Source organism: Sphaerodactylus townsendi, linkage group LG06 (assembly GCF_021028975.2).
Source record: "Sphaerodactylus townsendi isolate TG3544 linkage group LG06, MPM_Stown_v2.3, whole genome shotgun sequence".
NCBI classification, from domain to species: domain Eukaryota; kingdom Metazoa; phylum Chordata; class Lepidosauria; order Squamata; family Sphaerodactylidae; genus Sphaerodactylus; species Sphaerodactylus townsendi.
In genome coordinates this window covers 20,308,141-20,326,999 of record NC_059430.1, presented here as the reverse complement: position 1 = coordinate 20,326,999, position 18,859 = coordinate 20,308,141, and the positions used below count along the sequence as shown (strand labels likewise).

Sequence of the window (18,859 nt, the reverse complement as noted above, 5' to 3'; positions counted from 1 at the left end):
AAATGGTCGTTCAGCTGACACGATTCCCAAGTGCAATGTAAATTCGTCGGGTATTTTTAAAAGGTTTTCGACAAATGTAATTTGGCATCAGAAAGTTGACCGGATTTCTGTTGGTAAAAGAATGTGCATGAACACATCAGCTCACATCTCTAAGGGCCGACTCGGTTCTTCTTCCACCAATGGCAGCAGTTCTGTTTCAAGACCCTGTGTTCAATGCAACTTTAAAAAAAACAAAACCCAGACTAAATTGAAACACTACAGAGACTTAGGCAGTTGGGAATGTTTAGAAGGTTAAGAGGTGACATGATAGTCATGTTTAGGTATTTGAAGGGATGTGACGTTGGTGAGGGAGCAAGCTTGTTTTCTGCTGCTCCAGAGACTAGGTCCAGGAGTAATGGGTCCAAGGTGAAGGAAAAGAGATTCTACCTAAACATCAGGAAAAATTTCCTGACCGTCAGGGCTATTTGACAGTGGAACGCACCACCTCGGTGTGTGGTGGAATCTCCTTCTTTGGAGGATTTTAAAGAGAGGCTGAATGGCCATCTGTCAGGAGTGCTTTGATTGTGTGTTCCTGCATTGCAGGGGGTTGGACTTGATGGCCCTTGGGGGTCTCTTCCAACTCTACGGTTCTATGATTAAATTCAAGGTCTTTATGTCAAGGACCAAGTTAAAGATCAAAACCCCAAATTAATAAGTGAATAGAGATGGGCATCACATGGCAGACTCTCTAGTTAAGAATGCTAGCGGACTTGAAATTTGTTAGGGCATAATCACAATATAAGGAACAGAGTACGATGACAAATACTTTTTTTTTGAAAAATATAGTTGCTCATTAAGAGACTCTAGAGGAAGGTAGATAAATATGGATAAGAGAATGGTTTCCCCCTGCAGACAGACTGACTTCCCATCTTTTTAACAATTAAGAACAGCCAGGGAATGTTTTAAGAGGAGGTGGCAAGTAGGTATTAGCATCTGGCTTGGATAACGCATAGATTTCTGTGGGAGGAAAGGGAGGGGTGATTTTTTGCCAGGCTCCCAATGAGAGACTCCCGGTTTCCCCTCTAAGCTGTTACAGAGATCAACTGTCCCCCAGGAACACAATGGGAGGAATCAGGGCTAGCATAAGAGTCAGGAATCTCTGGAAATCACCTCCCCTCTTTATGCCTGCAAAAATCTATGCATGATCCAACCCAATGACAATAATTTCTGCTCTTGAACTCCCTGTGTGTTCCATTCAGAGATAGAGACTCTTGTTTAATTGAGTGTTTTATGTGCCAGTGTGGTGTAGTGGTTAAAAGCGGCAGGCTTTAATCCGATGAACTAGGTTTGTTTTTCCGTTCCTCCACATGAAGTCTGCTGGGTGACCTTGCGCTAGTCACAGTCCTCTCAAAACTCTCTCAGCCCCATCTGCCTCATAAGGTGCCTTTTGTGGGGTGGGAGACGATAGTAAGTCACTGTGAGACTCCATAAAGGTAGAGAAAAATTGGGTATAAAAACCAACTTCCTCAGGGCACTTCCAACTTATGCGACCTCCAAAACATCCTATCATTAATTGGCTTGTTCAGGTCTTGTAAACTGAAGGGTGCAGCTTCCTTTTGAGTCAACATGTCTCAAGTTAGGTCTTCCTCTCTTCTTACTTCTTTCAACTTTTCCTGACATTGCTGCCTTTTCATTATGTGACCCAACGACAACCTCAGATTCTGGTCTTCATATTTAAAAATGGAGCTTGTCAATTTCCCTGCTCCTACTCAGAAGATTCCAGTTTATCAGCGCCACTGAATTTATTTCAGTCAGTTAGGTATTTTACCTAGGATGCACACAAAAAGATTTAAGATCAAGATGTGAGACATCCTCTCCTTAACATGTAGCTAAGGAGTTCTAGAGATCTTGAAAAACTGCAGCTTTATATTATTTTGATTTGCCCCCAATAAAAGAGAATTGTGGCTTCTGTTATGGATTGTTAAGATGGCTAACCTATGAAACTCTTGGGCAAACATTTCTGCAAACAGACACTAGCATAAGTGACCTATTTAGACAACTTTAGTAAGCCCAGTTCCATTGGGGTCTTCACTGTGGCATCCCTTGGACTGACAGATGTTGAAGATAGAAGTCTGTGCACATTTAACACCAGCTGCCCTGCATGTGAAATTGCTTACGATGCTTTGTGTATACTCAGCTGCAAGAGATGACAGGACTGGATCTCTTATACCCTTAAAGGCAATTCAGAAAATGGATCAAAGCACAAAAAGCTGCAAGAGATAGCGAACAGTCCTTAGGAGCAACAGCTGTTCCCCCTTTTATAGCAGCTTCGTTTGGGGAGGGCAGAAGTCACAAGACCCAACATTACTTTTGTGAGTGTGTTGACCCACTGGCACTGCTGCAAGCTGATTCCTTTCAGCCTTTTTCTCAAAAAGAAGTTTTTATATTTAAAGTATTCTGGTTCTGGGGTTGAATACCTGATGCCTCAGTTCTATTTAGAATCCATCTGTTTTCATTTATTCTCCCATTTCCACACGTTAGGATGTTAGATTAAGAGGCTGTCTTAGACTTGCAAGACACAGAACAAAGGCCTGAACAGTTGATGCAAAGAGGGGGGAAAAGCTACTTTAGAAGTTGACTCAAAACTGAACCAGAAATTTCAGGTCTTGTGTACTGTTGAATGTAGTCACTCCTACAGAAACTTAAATAACTGGGCCTGCAACATAAAAAGGGTGACTTCTGGATGAGAAACCTGTCAGCTGAAAGCCCAATACATTAAGCCCAGAAGAAATTTGCTGATCTCAGTGAACAGTAATTTTTTAAAAAAGAATTATTTGCATGGAGCGAATGACTAAAAGTCAGCAAGCCTGAAATGAAAGCATGAGCTATTCAGAAACTCACCAGCAGATGGTGAACATCCATAAACACAACACACACGAGGCAGTAAACTGTCATGTCATTGTTTGGAATAACTGTAGCCCGGAATTTACTACCTCCCCTGCATTTGCTACGTCCTCTTTCCTACAGCCAAGCAACACAAGCTGAAAGTTATACTTATCTGAAAACTGTCAGGATTAGAATTTGACACTCTACTTAAATGCTGTATAGTGGTTCAAACACCACACAAGATTTCAAAAATATAAAAATCCACTGAATGGCCTGGTGCAGGAAATTGATTTTGTGGTATTGTTTTTTGTGTTCTATGTGGGTGCTAAGCATGGTGGGGCAAAAATAGTTGACACGCTGGTCCTGCCTGTTTTTTAAAATTTCAGAATCCAATTGACATCTTTAGATAAAAGATACAATTTGGTTTCTGATATTTCAAAAATACAGGGGAGAAAGATAGGATTTTTATGCCTACTAGAATTGGAATCTTTTTAGAATAAATTAAGATCTACATTAGCGATTCTGGAATGTTTACCCAGGCCACCAGAAGCACTGCACATCAACTCCTAAGTAAACTTCTTTGTACTATTTGGCTATGATATGAATATGACTCTTCTGAAAGAATTTTTATTGAAATGAACACGGAAGATAGAAAACTTGATAGCAGAATGGAATGTATAACATTCCAGATGATCTATCTTCATTGTCTAGTTCCAAAACAGCACTCTGGTATGCCATAATCAAGTTTAAACATGGATTTGCAGCCTACTTATAAATTTCATAATCGGATTTAGACAGATAAGAGTGTGCTATTTCTTGTAATTTAGAACACTGCATTTTGATATGCGCCAGTCATTTCACTTCAATTTTCATTACAATTTTGCTGAATAAAATTAATCTAAGTAATAGGATGGGAACACCCGGAGTCTCAGCAAGAAAGGCCGACTATGAATAGACTAAATAAACAAAATAAATAACCCACGCTCCTATTCTCTCTCTCTTCTCATCCCAGGACATATGCAACATCACTAACCATCTTTCTCAAGATTGAATTCAGGTTCTGAAGTCTGCAAATTCTAGCTAAAATGCACATTCTAGGAAAGGGTAATTGATAAACAATATTCATATTTTAAGATTTGCTTTTGTACAAATATAGTTCACTTTTTATACAAAAAAGTGGAAATGACAGCAAAAACATTACTGTTCAATTATGAAAAAGACTTCACATTCAGTGCACATAAATGTTTAAAGAACCTTCAGCTAAAGGACGTAGAAATTAGCTTCTCAACCTGTCACTTCATAACAGGTTACTCTGACATGAGGTATCTTTTGACTGCACTTCACAAACTAAAGTCTTCAAAGCAAATGTCTGTGGTTCAGTTAAGGCCTGGATTAACTCCCAGCACAGTTGACAGTAAAATTATATAGTGTACCAAAGATTTTTTTTACCCTTTTATAAAATTCTAAAACCACAACACTCCTGTAAGTTGGTCCTGCACCATCAGACTGATACAGGAAGAACTCTGGGGCACCATACACATGAGGGCAAAATGCTGTTTTCCTGAACGGCCTAGAATTTCTTCCAAGAAACAGCAGCAACTATGTAATGTTTAGAAATTATAGCATCAGAACCAGAACAGAATATATGTTTGGGGACACGACAACGTGGCCTGTCCAACCCAAGTTAAGGGATGTTTCAAACTGGACAGCATATACATCTTTCTCATCTATACTCATTTTACAAAAGGTGTTAAACAGACCACGCTAAGTATACGTGTTAGAAATGAAACTTGAGATCCCGCCGGCATCTCCAGGATCCAATCTCTCATTCCAAGATTTTTTTAATTGCTTGGGCTGCCAGCAGGCCAGTCCCCCCCCCCCTTTTTTTGCAGGTTTTCTTCTTTTGTCCCTAATAACCTTTGACTAATTTTTTTCAGCATTCCATGGCTGCTGTAGGTCCACAAGCATGTCATTGTTCCTGGGGCAGCAGTTGTTTTTTAAATGTGAATTACTGGGTTTTTTCCCCTGTATATCTAGAAGGTCAAATGATGCTGAAATCCCTGCTTAACTTTGTGAGTGGTCTTGCCACACTGCACACCTGATAAGGGAAGGATGACCAAGTTTGCTCCGAGAAGATTTGAATGAACAGGGGGTGGTGGAAAATGCTGTCAAGTTGCAGCCGACTTAGGGTGAACGTGTGGGGTTTTCAAGGCAAGAGACATTCAGAGGTGGTTCGTCATTGCCTGCCGGTGTGGAACAGTGGACTCTAATCTGAAGAACGGGTTTGATTCCCCACTCCTACACATGAAGCCTGCTGGATGATCTGGGGCAGTCTCACTTCTCTTAGAACTATCTCAGCTGCACCTACCTCACAAGGCGTCTGTTATGGGATGGGGAAGGAAAGGCGATTGTAAGCCACTTTGAGACTCCTTACAGGACAGAAAGGTTGGGCATAAATCCAAACTCTTTTTCTGTCTCTGTGTAGCAACCACAGTGCTCCTTAGTGATCTCCCATCTAAATACTAACTAGGGTTGACCCTCCTTAGTTTCCGAGATCTAACAAGGTCAGGCTAGGCTGAGTCATCCAGGTCATGGCTGAATTACTCAGCTCTTAAAATGTTTATATGTGAAATAGATTTCAGGATGTTTAAATAAATATATATCAATTATTCTACAAATGCACACACTGCAGTGACATTGGAGCCACTGTGATGAAGCACTTTGTGTGTAAGGATTCAAAGCAGAACTCCACCACTGGGCAGTCTTTCTGACTCACTATCTGTCGATTTAGATCTAAATCAGAGGCTGTTGTGAGAATAAAGTAGAAGGGGGAAATGGTTTCCAAACCTCCTTGGAGGAAAGGTCTAAAAAATTAAAATCAATAAAAACAGCAACAAAAGAGGCAGCATTTGGAATTAAAGGAACTGCAATAGTTACACACACACACACACACAACTATATAAACAATGAAGCCACTATTAAACAATAAAACACAACCCACCCCTCCTTGCTGGCCGTCTACGTGTATCGCGCGAATGTGATCCGCCAGATCTGGGCTGCAGTTGAAGCAAGTATGGCACTGGTCCCAACAGCAGTTATAAGAAATACTTTTTGTGGATGAAGCAGTAACTCCTTGTCCATTCATCATAACCGGAGTAGAACGACCGCTGGAAATGGTACTGTCTGCATCCATTATGGTACTGCTTATGCTGCAGAGGGAGGAAAGAATAAATTAATCAACTGTTCAGTATTTTCAGTTATGTTCATTTCTGCTTAAACGGCAACACTGTTAACAAATATTACCACAAGCATTTCTCACAAAGCAAATATTGGTGACTGTAAATTTGGTCCTCGACCCAACATGGAGCAGAACTAGTTGTTCAAATATTTTATTTTTAAATTAACTAACCAATGAATCTCAATACAGGCTGAAAAGGACTTTGGTTGCACTGAAACATCACGAAGAAACCTTTGACTAATAAGCCCCCAAGTTTGCATATACACCCCCTTCCCCAATACATGTCTGGAAAATTTAAAGCTTCCTAGTTTGGAACTGGCAGCATTTTTTTTGCTTGACATACGGAACAACTGAAATGTCTAATCATGATCCATTCCCTTGGCAACAAACCAGGAGCAAACTATACTCTGGCACCCCAGTTATTCAGCAAGTGGGTGGTTTTTCATTTCACTCAGTTTGACCACCACAGACATCTTCATTTAGATTGGCCATATATTAAGGGAGGGGAAGTCTGACAACATCCTAGCCTAGTGGTGGCGAACCTTTTGCACTGCAGCTGTTATGGACTACAATTCCCAGCAGCCCCAATTGGCCATGCTGGCAGGGGCTGATGGGAATTGTAGTCCATAACATCTGGAGTGCCAAAGGTTCGCCACCACGGTCCTAGCCCATTGTCATCAGTCAATTGAAGATGATTCAGGTTGCCTGAGCACAATAGCCTGGGTCAAGTTCAAGCTGAAGAGGAGGAAAAGGAGAAGAGATGGATTTATACCCCGTTTTTCTCAGTTGTAAAAGAGGCTCAAGGCAGCTTGCAAACTCCTTTCCCTTCCTCTCCCCACTATAGTAGGTGGGGCTGAGAGAGTTCTGAGAGAACTGTGACTAGCCCAAGGTCACCCAGCAGGCATTATGTAGAAGAGCAGGGAAACAAACCTGGTTCTCCAGGATGCCACTGAATTTTTGATGGGCCTACCTGAATCATTAAATATTAATCCTAGCTGGAGTAAGCGGAGGTTTGTTAGAACACCATGATTGCTTCGGTTGCATACACGTGCACCATTTATTTTTATTTTCAAGAAGTTTTCAACATGCTTTAGGGATTAAAAAAAGTGTTGCCTTTCTCTCCTGTAAAAAGTCTCAAAGCGGCTTACAAACCCTTCCCTTTCTCTCCCCACAACAGATGCTGTGTGAGATAGGTGGGGCTCAGAGATTTCTGAGAGAACTGTGACTAACCCAAGGACGCCCAGCAGACTTCATGTGGAGGAGGGGGAAAACAAATCCAGTTCATGAGGTAAGAGTCCATCACTCATGTGGAGGAGTGGGGAATCAAATCCGGTTTTCCGTATTAGAGTTCACCTGCTCTTAACCACTACACCCCGCTGACCATCCCGCTCACAACAGGATGTTGCGAAGCTCCGTTTCTTCTATCATGATTCCTAAAGCAGTATTTTTAATTTACTTATAGTCCTCCTTTCTCACAAAATTTTTTGCTCAATCACAGAACTAAACTTCTTGCACCATTTCAATAGCTCTCCACAAATCAATTTCCATTTTCCTTTTCTATGTCCAAAACAGTCCATCTGCATTAAACACACACACCCCTCAAATTCCTTGACGAATTCATATCACATTAAATGCACCTCATTCTTGAGAGGCTTGGCTCATGTAACAGTAATGTTTGTTCCTTTTCTGGCTGCTTATGCACAAGGTGTCTGGTGCACGATGGAAGCGATTGTCCATCATGGCAAGATTTCTTGTATTTCCTCGAGCCCTGCTTTCACTTTCCATTCTCTTCGCGACAAGTGAGACCACCTCTAGTGTGACATTTAATTTGCTTCGCCACTAGAGCTGGGGGCATTAAAAAGAACTCTAAGGAGACCTGCTTGAATTCTCTCTAGCAAAATGAAGTTGTCGTTAGGGCCTAGTTGTTCTCCAAAAATGAGTTGTGATAGAGATTTGGCCTAACATAACTTAATGGCAGCTGGAATGAAGTCTCCCCCTTTTGAGTGAAAAAATCTCAAGACAGCCACTGTATCCTTGTGGGCAGAATCAGCTACAGATCTAACATGAGCAGAGGATTTTCCATTGCGATGTGCTAAATACCTGAAACATTTAACTTGTTCGAGACGATGCTCAACAATACGCCAACTTAAGTTCTCTGCCCTGTTATCAAAACATACAATTTTTGTTCTTGAACAATTGATAGTATGATGTTCCTCTTTGTAATATGAAGCCAAAGACGTTGGGGAGTACTGGTAGCCTTTTACTTTCCAGTTTGGGAGCATAATTCAGTAACCATTTTATTAGTGAATCAGTGTAAATATTACACTGTCTCTCTCCTTTCTGATTTGGGACTGGGCTGGAGAGATGTCCTTCTCGGCTGAATCTAATCTGAAGGCTTGTGTTCTCATTAAGTTTAAAGATTAATAGTAACAGATGTTTATTGATTGTAGGGCTATACAATTTTAACCAAAAAAGGTCTCTAGAATTGAAAGCAGATTTAAAATCGACAAAAGTGGCAAAGATTGAGCTTTTAGCAGAATTCATATATTTATTGATTATGGGATGCAAAATTAGGCAGTGATCTATAACTGATCTGCTCTTTCTGAAACCAGCCCGCTCCTCTTCCAGGAAGGCCTGATGGTCTACTCTAACCAGTCACATAGCACAGAAGGCTTACTGGCCTATAGTTGGTTGGATCAGCGCTGTCTTCTTTTTTTACAAATGGGGACTATGATGGCAACACCCCAATCTTGAGGAATCTGAGCCGTCTGATCAATGTAAGTGAATAAACCAGCTAGTATTGAGGCCCACCAGTCCACAATAGAATTCAGTAGATCAATACGGATAAAATCACTATCTATGGCCTTCCCAGTCTTAAGTCATGGAATTAGTTGTTTGGTTTCTTGTGTAGTTAGAGGAGGCCATTGGGGAGTAGACTCTAGAAGGGAATCTATATAGCCGACTGTTGATGTCTGTTCAGAGAAAAAAATGAGATTCCCCTCTATTAGCAAATATTGTATTTCCCATATAACTATATGGGGTAGTGGAGCAACTGGAAGTCTCCAAAAACCTGCTGAATCTCTGTTCTTGACTGTATTTTCTTTGCAATAACACATTCTTGGTCAAACCAACTCCCAGAGGGAATGTTAGGGATGGACTGAGCTAAACCCAGACTTGATGAAAACGATTTCAGGTTTTGTAGAAGTTCATCATATGAGGATAGGATATCAGCATTGTTCCCCCGCTCTTCTAAAATACTTAAATATATTTCTTTGCCTTGCAGTGAGGTAGTCCAATTGTTAATATCATTATTCAACTGGCAGTTCCACTTCAGTCTTCCTGCTTCAACTGACCCATCTAAGTGGGTGCAGGCAGGATACCTAAGGGAAAAGTCCTCTATATTATGCAACAAGGTAAGTGGGAAGTGGTCACTTTCTGGTCTCGTTTCAACCACAAAACTAAGTGTTCCAGCTATAATAGGCCCTTGTCTATTACAGCTAAAACTCTACCCTATGTCCTTTACAAACTGGTACTAGCTTTTCTTTGCTTCCTCTGAACATAATTCAGAAGTATTTTACTTAAACATGAATTTGCCCAGCTACTGGTAAAGCACTCTTGTCATACTTATAATTCCACCATGGTTTGAAATGGCAGTCAAAGTAACACACTCGATGTTGTTAATTTTATTATTTGGAAAATGTTGGTCGCCTCTCCAGAGCACTTGTCTGAAGTGGTTCACAAGATAAAAACAGTACAATGAAGTCATAAAACAACACAAAGACAAAACTATCAACATTAAAACAAGCCATAAAACAAGCCAGACTAGACAACTAAAACAGATTTAAAATTTACGGTATGCAATACCATGGTAACTGTATAAAATGGCTATCACAACGAAGTTGCAGTCAAGGGTAGGAAGGTCTCAGGTACCTTTACCTAGCCATACAAGAATTACGCTGGTGTAGAAGTGTACTTTGAAAAAAATGATATTTTTTCAGATCTGGATATCAAGGAGCTAAAAAAATAATGGTATTCCTGGTTATCCCGGTTTTTTTCAGGATTCCGATATTATTTGGCTCCATTATTCCTTATGGAGAATCTTTCCAGAAGGCAGGACGGGCTGCTATTTGAGCAAATTGACCCAAAATTGCAGCAGAGTTGCTGGTACCTATCCTTTAAATAATCACGTGAGTGTTAAATAAATTGGAACAGGAAGTCCAATTCTACAGGCCCCTGAACAAGATGCATGCAGTCATCCTCCATGGTTTCGTGTGTGTGTGTGTGTGTGTGTGTGTGTGTGTGTGCGCGCGCGTGTGCGTGTGCGTGTGTGTGTTTGGATTCCATGCATTCTCCAAGAGAAAGAAGCAAAGCAGCTCCTGACCAAAAGCTTCTCAAAACAAACAAGATACATGAGCCCAAATCAGGGAATCCCATCAGAAGTGTGGGACAATGTGGCAAGCCCAACACAGCAAGTGCACAACCTGAGAATCCAAGCCAAAGTCAAATCAGAAAATCCTCCAAGCCAAACAGAATAGGAAAGTTTCAAGCCCAACAACCGTAAAATCAGAGAATGCAAATCAATGTATAATCCAAAATATCCACAGCCATGTCAAAATAAAGAATCCACCGCTAACCACAAACCCTAGGCAAGCCAACTTGCACAAATACTAGTGTTGCAAGAACACAGAACTCATTTCAAAGCACAGAATCTTAGCCAAATCAACCTGGCAAGTTGAAACCAAGCTCTGGAAAAAAGAGACACAGAGACACATAGCAAAATTCAAGAAAAATAACCAGTCCTGGGAACTTTAAAACCACTGACTCCCAATATTCCCAGTTACTCCTGAATATTTCCAGGATTTTTCAAGGCCCATTTCATGATATCCTAGAAAATCCTACACACCATCCAAAGACCAAAATATATTCAGAAACTAACAATAAGGTATTTTCAAATATATATTCAAATGGGATATATCTGAAGGCACATCCTAGTTGGCAGCCAAAGTATTTTCCCTGCACTGATTTCAGCTGACTGATAAAATGTGTTGTAGGAACTGGTCCAAAGGTCCTTTGCTTCTATGCATCTAGTCATGTGAAGCAGACACCATCTGATGTATTCATGGTGTAAAAGCCCTCTGAAGCCATGGGACCTCTGCTAGAATACAGACTGATATCAAAGTTCTGAGGACAACGAGAGGACATCTTATTATGGTTGATGTAACAGGGCTGAATAGGGTGACTGAAAAGTCTGATGAATTTTTTTTAATGGATTAAGCAAAGGCACAACTGTGACATGAGTTCAGATCTCTGATCTATCCAGATAAAGATATTCTGCAGAAGTTTCATCACAATAGCCAGCACCATTTTCCATGGATTCTTTTTGACTCATGTTCATGCAGATCATTTGTATTTTTTGTAATTTGGTTCCACCCACTAACAGTATCCTGTTAACTCTAAATGTGCGACATTCTGACTCTATTTAGAGAACGGCGCTTCTTATATTCTGATGACAGCATTGATTAACTCCTTTTAATCTGGTCATCACTTTAATCCAGCAATACTTGCTTCATGGCTCACGGAGAGCCACATTCACAATTACCAGCAACTGAGAGAGTCACGTGGCCTCTCTGTGCCAGCCCACCAAGCACACATATTATTTTTATTTAATTTATGTGATTATTAGACCACCCCACCCCACCCCCATCCTGTTTGCATGGGCTCAGGGTGGGTTACCTCAATCATGAGGCAATCATGATTGCTCTGTACAAAGAAATAATTAAAATAATCATACAATAACATACAAACATAATACAACAATAATATAACTATTCAGTGCATGGAACTATAGCTTGTTAAATTACAAGAGCACTTCAGAAAATGTAGGATCGTCTCTCTCTGTCACTGATGAAGCTTAGCTAGCTCTTGTGTATCGGGACTAAAGAGTAAGGCTCCCCCTTTCTGCCTTCTGCTCTTGCCTCAGCATGAAGAAGAGCAATGAGAGCGAGCGAGCGAGCGAGAGAGAGAGAGAGAGAGGAGAGAGAGAGAGAGAGAGAGAGAGAGATTGCCAAGGGGCCGGAGGATGACCAAGTGGCTGTGGAAAGGACTGTGGCCAGTTTGCTCTTTTCCTGACTGGCTGCTGTGGTGCTTTCTGCCTCTCTTCTCACCTTGCCTTCCTCCCAGCAGATTCCCCGATGCAAAGGTGAGAACACAGAGGCTGCAGAGAAGGAACGAGAGTGCGTGGGCAAGGACAGGTCCTTTATTTCCATTTCTGGAACGAGGTCCCCAGTTCTGGGAAGCTCGCAGCATGCTCCTCCTCTTGATGTAGTTGCTCTAAGGAGGGAACCACCTGCCAACCAGCAGCTCTACTGGGTAATGACCTTTATGCTCACTATCCCAGAATAGGGGGTAGGTGCCACACTGGGGAACAGCCACTGAATGAACCACTGTTTCACACATTTCAATATCAAATATAGAAGCAGGCAGGCAGCACAGACAGTTCTGAGCTCCTAACACACAGAGGTGTCCACCTTGTTTCCCTAGACTTGAAAGAAGCAAAAAATCACTGAACATGAAGAACCACATTTGGAATCAGCCTTGTGGGTTCCTGGCCCCAAGGACCTATGATTAGCCTCAACCAGAGTCAGGGCCTTTTCAGCCCTGGCCCCAGCCTAGTGGAGCTCTGTTGGCAGGCCCCAGTGAAACCTTAACCAGTTCCGTAGGGCCTGCAAGACAGAGATGTCCCACCAGGCTTTTTGTTGAGGCAGTCTACCAGTTTGATTTGTTCTATCTCACCGCCCTCCCAAATCTTGCACCCCCTTCTTTTGCCATCCTGGTAACCTAAAAATGGGATTATATGACGGGACGGGGTGGGAGGTAGATAGTAGGCTTCAGAGGTCCTATGGATACCTGACAAATCGCCATCTGTTATTGTTTAATTGGTTTTAATGGTTAAGCTTTAAATTGTGAAATGTGACTATCTGATGTTTTAATTGGCGTATGTAAGATGCCCTGAGCCCAGCTTGGGCCAGGAAAGGGCAGAATATAAACATAAACTAAACTAAAGCAGAAGTAACACTGCAATCTTTGAACCGCAGGTAAGACAGCAGGCCAGGGGGTCTCCTATCCTTCACATTCTTTGCCCTCTGCAAAGTGTAGCAGGATGCTTACATCAGCACAGAACATTGTTTGTAGTAACTAGCACTGCATCTGTTCCAGATGTAATGCTACGTCACAATTAGCCCGTTGCAGGGAAAAGAGCGAGCTTACACAGGAGGAAGCCCAGGATCCACTCAAGTGGTGGTGCAAAGTTCAATTTACCCTGCCTTTCTGCCATTACCGCATGAAAGGTGGCTAATAAAATGAAAAGCAATAAAAGCCACAACCTTTACATTTTTCAACACCATCACAACCAGAAGGAGTAGGCAAAGAAAAACAACAAGCAAAATCAATAAATGGTACTTCCAAATGCCCTACGAAATAGACTTCACCAGGAGTGAATAAGGAGATCTGGATAAGTCAGAAGTTACTGAACAGGCCCGTGCTCATGCAAGAGACCCGCTTGATCTCAGATGACTGAACAAGGAAAAGGTCCCAGATGAAGATTTAAGCCAGTGGTCTCCAAGATGGCACATGTTTCCTGAAGAAGAGTTCAGATTCACATCCTGCCTTTCTCTCCTGTAAGGAGTCTCAAAGCAGCTTACAAACTTCTTCCTCTCCCCACAACAGATACCTTGTGAGGTGGGTGGGGCTGAGAGAATTGTGAATGAACTCGAACTGGCCCAAGGTCACCCAGCCAGCTTCCCGTGTAGGAGCAGGGAAACAAACCTGGTTCACCTGATAAGATTCCACAGCTCATGTGGAGGAGCGGGGAAACAAACCCAGTTCTCTAGATTAGAGTCCACTGGTCCTAACCCTACACCATGCTGGCCCTGACTGTGGCTTAAAATCCAAAAGAACTTGAATGGGAGAGTATGGGGAAATGATACCAACTGGCTGACAAGCAAACTGCTCAGCTCATTCCGAACAGGTGTGTCACACCCACGGACCTTGGGCCTGACCATAGATTTGGGCATCATCGTATTTCCTTGGATTGGAAACTTGCCCCTGCTGCCATGCCAGGAAGCAAACCCTCCCCTTTTGTTGAAAACTGAACCTAAACTGTACCTTATCCCCAAAGTAAAGCACTCATGCCAGCTTTCCTCAGCCAGCTTGGTACTGGATGTGCTGATTTTAAAAAGCCCCTGCAGTGTTGCTCTGCATCTGCAGGGAGAGCCTCTGTTTATGAAGCAGCTGCCTTGGGCTTTGAATTGCCCAACTTTTTGCGGAAACCATTCTCCAAGGTATTGCGACCAGCTGCCAACATGCCATACTGTGGTGGTGCCCAATGATCCAAGCAAATGGGTAGCTTTATGTTGTGTTACATAAGCATCAGTCCTGGACATCCAATTCTGACAGATATTTCAAGGGAACCAGTAGCTACAAAACTATTCAAGAATTGTTTTCCCCAAATGATGTACAGAAGCCTTGATTCCTACAAACTACCTACCCGTAAATATATGTCCGAGGACACATTGGCACCAATTTAAATAAAACCTCTGTGTGTGTGTAAAGTGCCATCAAGTTGCTTTCAACTCATGGCAACCCTATGGATCAATACCCTCAAAAACATCCTATTATTCACAACCTTGCTCAGGTCTTGTTGATTGAGGGCTGGGGCTTCCTTTATACCAGCGGTTCTCAACCCGGGGGTCGGGACCCCTTGGGGGGTCGAACGACCCTGTCACAAGGGTCGCCTAAGACTCTCTGCATCAGTGTTCTCCATCTGTAAAATGGATAAATGTTAGGGTTGGGGGTCACCACAACATGAGGAACTGATTAAAGGGTCGCGGCATTAGGAAGGTTGAGAACCACTGCTTTATACAGTAAATACATCTCATGTTGGGTCTTCCTCTTTTCATGCTGCTTCCAACCTTTCCTAGCAGAATAAAATCTACTAGGTTCTTAATTCCTTGCACACACTTGTACAAACACACCAATTTGGGGGGGTTCAGAGCAAAAAGCAAAAAAAAAAACAATAAGCAAAACAAAAGCTGGTTTGTTTACTGAGCCCCTGATGTGCTTCTCCGTGTGCCTGGTGGGATGCGTTAGCTTGGTGGGTCCCAATTGATTACAATTTCATACGGAGAGAGAGAAGCCCCAAGTTAGCTGTTTCCACACTTCTTTGGAGCTATCTGAATTTTTGTCCAGCCCGTTTACCTGTGGCAACAGCTACAGAAATAGATTTTTATAGTAATGTACAAATAAAATAAATGTCTACCACATATACAGTAACCATTTCTAAATGAAGACTAATTTGCACACTCTAAACATATTCTGAAAACTAATTACAGTTTAGGAATAATGAGAATGTCCATCTCCAATTTTTTAAAATTAAAAAAATATATCACACATATAAGCTTTCAAACTGCTTTTAATAGCACAATAGGCTAAAGTCTCCATGCAGGAGGATTCATTTTGGAAGCACCAAAACATGCAATAGGAAAATTATCATAGAGAATCACATTATTCTTGTCCATCATACCTAAGATGTTCGACTTTTTTGCAGTCTCTCTGAAGACTGATACATAGTAGCTTAAGCTGTACCTCTAACAAGATGACCACTGGGATAATATATAAAAGTTACATGGATGACTGCTGCAACAGGAACAGAAGGTGCAGCCCAATCATGCTTTGAAATTTATCTTTACAAAATCTCCTTCCAAAAGGGACTTTACCACTGGCTTCTTCTACAGTGCTCAAGTCTTACTTATCTTGGTTTTCCTTCACTGTTAGGAGAAACACTGAAGATCAAAGAGAGACTGGGAAATCGACTATAAAAACAGGAGTCAACAGATTAAATGGTTTTCACAGATAATCCTTTGCTCCAATTAAAAGCAAGGTCAGAAGGGTGTAAGACGGGTGAAAATAACCTGCACTTTACCCTGAAACAACAGAACAGATGCAAAAAAACAAGCAGGAAGACAAACAGTTGTGTAGGGGGAAAAATATTCTTTATCCACAATGTTTTGTGAAGCCTGAGTAGGGAAGTTGCCTTTACAAACTAAGACAGACAGCTGATTCTGCTTTCTCCGTCAGTATATCTGAAGCATTAAGATGCAATATACACGGTCTGTTTGTAAGCGGCAAGCTTTCAAAATCCTAAAGGCATGCCTTCTAATCATTACATTTTAAATATAATAAAACTATCAGAACTTTTAAAGTACTTTTACGCATGAATTTTATCCACCATCACCACCACCCTCAAGCTAACCAAAAAATGCTTGCAACCCACAGCCTGCATGAACAACATACGAAGAAGGACTGGTAGTCATCTGAACCTAGAAATATTTAATTTAGTCCTGAATTGATGGATATAGCAATTATCAAGGTGGGGGGAGGGGGTTATGTACAACTTGTAAGCACAATGTTTTCAGCAGACACAGAACAGAGTATCTCTGCTTAGGATCACAGTGTAAAGTTCCATACATTTTATCCCAATTAAGAATACATGGATTACATTTAGAATCATCTCTGCAAGCATTCCAGCTGAACCACTGCCTTTTGCTGAGGAAAACACACACACAAACTGTCCCTGTTGCAGAGTTCAGTCATCAAGGGATTTTATTTCATCACTATTGCTGGTAATCCCTTTTGGCAAATGTATTGACTAGGCCTGCTATCTCAAGCTCCATCTGTACCTCACCCATAAAAATTGTAAGGACAAACAGAGCCAAGAATTTATACAAAAAATCCATTGTCACTTTCAGGAAATCATTGCTACCAAGGTTGATCTTAATTTTTTTTGTTATAAAAGCGAAAGTCAAACACGTGCAGAAGGCTTCAGCAACTTAAAGGCAATTTTGTGCTGTGCCATAAAACCTTCTCTCCTAAAAAGCTTGACCAAGGTTGCCTTCCCTCAGGCATGACTGAGACCTAACAGATGGGCCATTACGTCCGTGGCCTTGAAGGTCAACACGCAGGCTGGAGCGGAGCAGATCATTAGTAGCGTATTCCAGAGATGCTATCCCTCTACTGAGAGCACATCAACTACGTGCACCAAAGATGAAGGAGTCAAATTGCAGCTTTTAAAAGCCAACCAAGAAAATCTTACTTCCCAGCTAAATATTTCAGTACTTGGATTCACAAAACGTTCTGAAACACAAGAACAAGTCACGGCATTTTCCCTGGACCTTACCCTTGCATGTCACCCTCCCTCCTCCCACTAGGGTGGGTGGGCCATGTCCAGATGCCGGATTCCCTCCCCTCCCTTGCATGCCACCTCTCCCTCCCTCCCTCCCTCCCTCCCTCCCTCTCCTCGCATGCCACCACTCCCCCTCTCTCTCCTCCCCCTCCCTCCACTAGGGTGGGCAGGCCATGTCCTTGCATGCCACCCCTCCCCCTCCCTCCCTCTGCTTGGGTGAGTGGGCCATGTCCAGATGCTGGACCCCTCCTCTCCCCCTCCCTTCACTCCCTCCCCTCCCCTCACTCACTCCCCTACTACCCCTACCCCTCCCTTGCATGCCACCCCTTCTTCCCTCCCTGCATATTGAGTAAAGAAGCAAGACCTGGATCTGCTCCATTCTACTTCCGATCTCTCATGCTGACTGCTCTGTTTCCTGTAATGTTTATGCTTGACAGGAGCTAGTGTGCCAATCCCAGTCTGCAGGCTGACAGTGTCCATTTGCACAGGGTCACTTGCGGGGGCGGGTGAGGATGTCTTAAAGAAACCTGTGATCCCCTTTTCCTCCACTAAATTCTGTTTTTTCTTCCCAAGACAAGAGTGAGCTCTATTAACCAGATCAGCTGTGTTTAATTTTTGACTTGGGAAGGCTTGGCGAAACTCTTTATGAGAAAGTTAAAGAATGTCAATGTGATTTGTTCCCTGAAGCCATTTACTTATTTCCTGGTTATAAAAAGGAGTACTAGTTTTAAGATTTGGAAGTAACTAGCAGTTGCTGAATTGTAGTAGCAGTTAACATGCAGTAACACATCTGATGTCAAATGCTCAAGTCCAGAACCTATCACAGCTAAGTCAAGAAATCCACACTCTTAAATGAATCTAGGAATTAATATTAAATGTGAGTAGAATTAATTGGAAATTGTTTGTAGTGGGGGATTTCTCTGCTCATCTGTTTCCAAACTACAATTATATTCTCAATACTGCAATGAAAAGGGTGAGAAATGTGTTTTAAAAATGAAAACTGAGCAGAGCTTTGAGCAGTCTGTAAGAATGAGCAAAAAGGTATGGGTCAGGGAGAAAGAATGTCACTTGGCCCTGCTCCATTTCTTCCTTTTGTTTGAGAAAAAAAGAAAAAGAAAAAAAGATGTACAAAACTGTCAAGAGATATTCAGTCAAAGGTAAGGCACTTTTTTGCTCCAACAGAAGCAAGAAATTTCCATTTACACTTTTTTTTTCAAGACTTGTGTCTCTTTCGTGTCTAGAAACATTTTTGCTCTCCCGATTCGGAAGCTTCCTGAAGCTGTGTTCCTAGAGCTGCAGAATTTTCTGTGTGTGTGTGTTGTCAAGTCATGACTGATTTATGGTGACCCCATAGGATTTTCAAGGCAAGAGATATTCAGAGGTGGGTTGCCATCGCCAGCCTCAGCATAGACTGAGACAGTTCTAAGAGAACTGTGACTGGCCCAAGGTCATCCCAGCAGGTTACAATTGGAGGATTGTGGAATTGAGCTCAGTTCTCCAAATTAGAGTCCGCCACT

At 42.0% G+C, this 18,859-nt stretch overlaps 1 protein-coding gene across 3 annotated transcripts in view; it reads right to left on the bottom strand.

Annotated features, from left to right (window-relative positions):
- The window catches only part of AEBP2 (AE binding protein 2), a 47,917-nt gene that overhangs the window by 21,196 nt on the left and 7,862 nt on the right, over positions 1-18,859 (bottom strand). For all 3 annotated transcript variants that reach the window (XM_048499616.1, XM_048499617.1, XM_048499619.1), the window contains exon 2: positions 5,867-6,074. In XM_048499616.1, the coding sequence (XP_048355573.1) occupies positions 5,867-6,074 (208 nt within the window). The remainder of the gene's footprint in view (positions 1-5,866; positions 6,075-18,859) is intronic.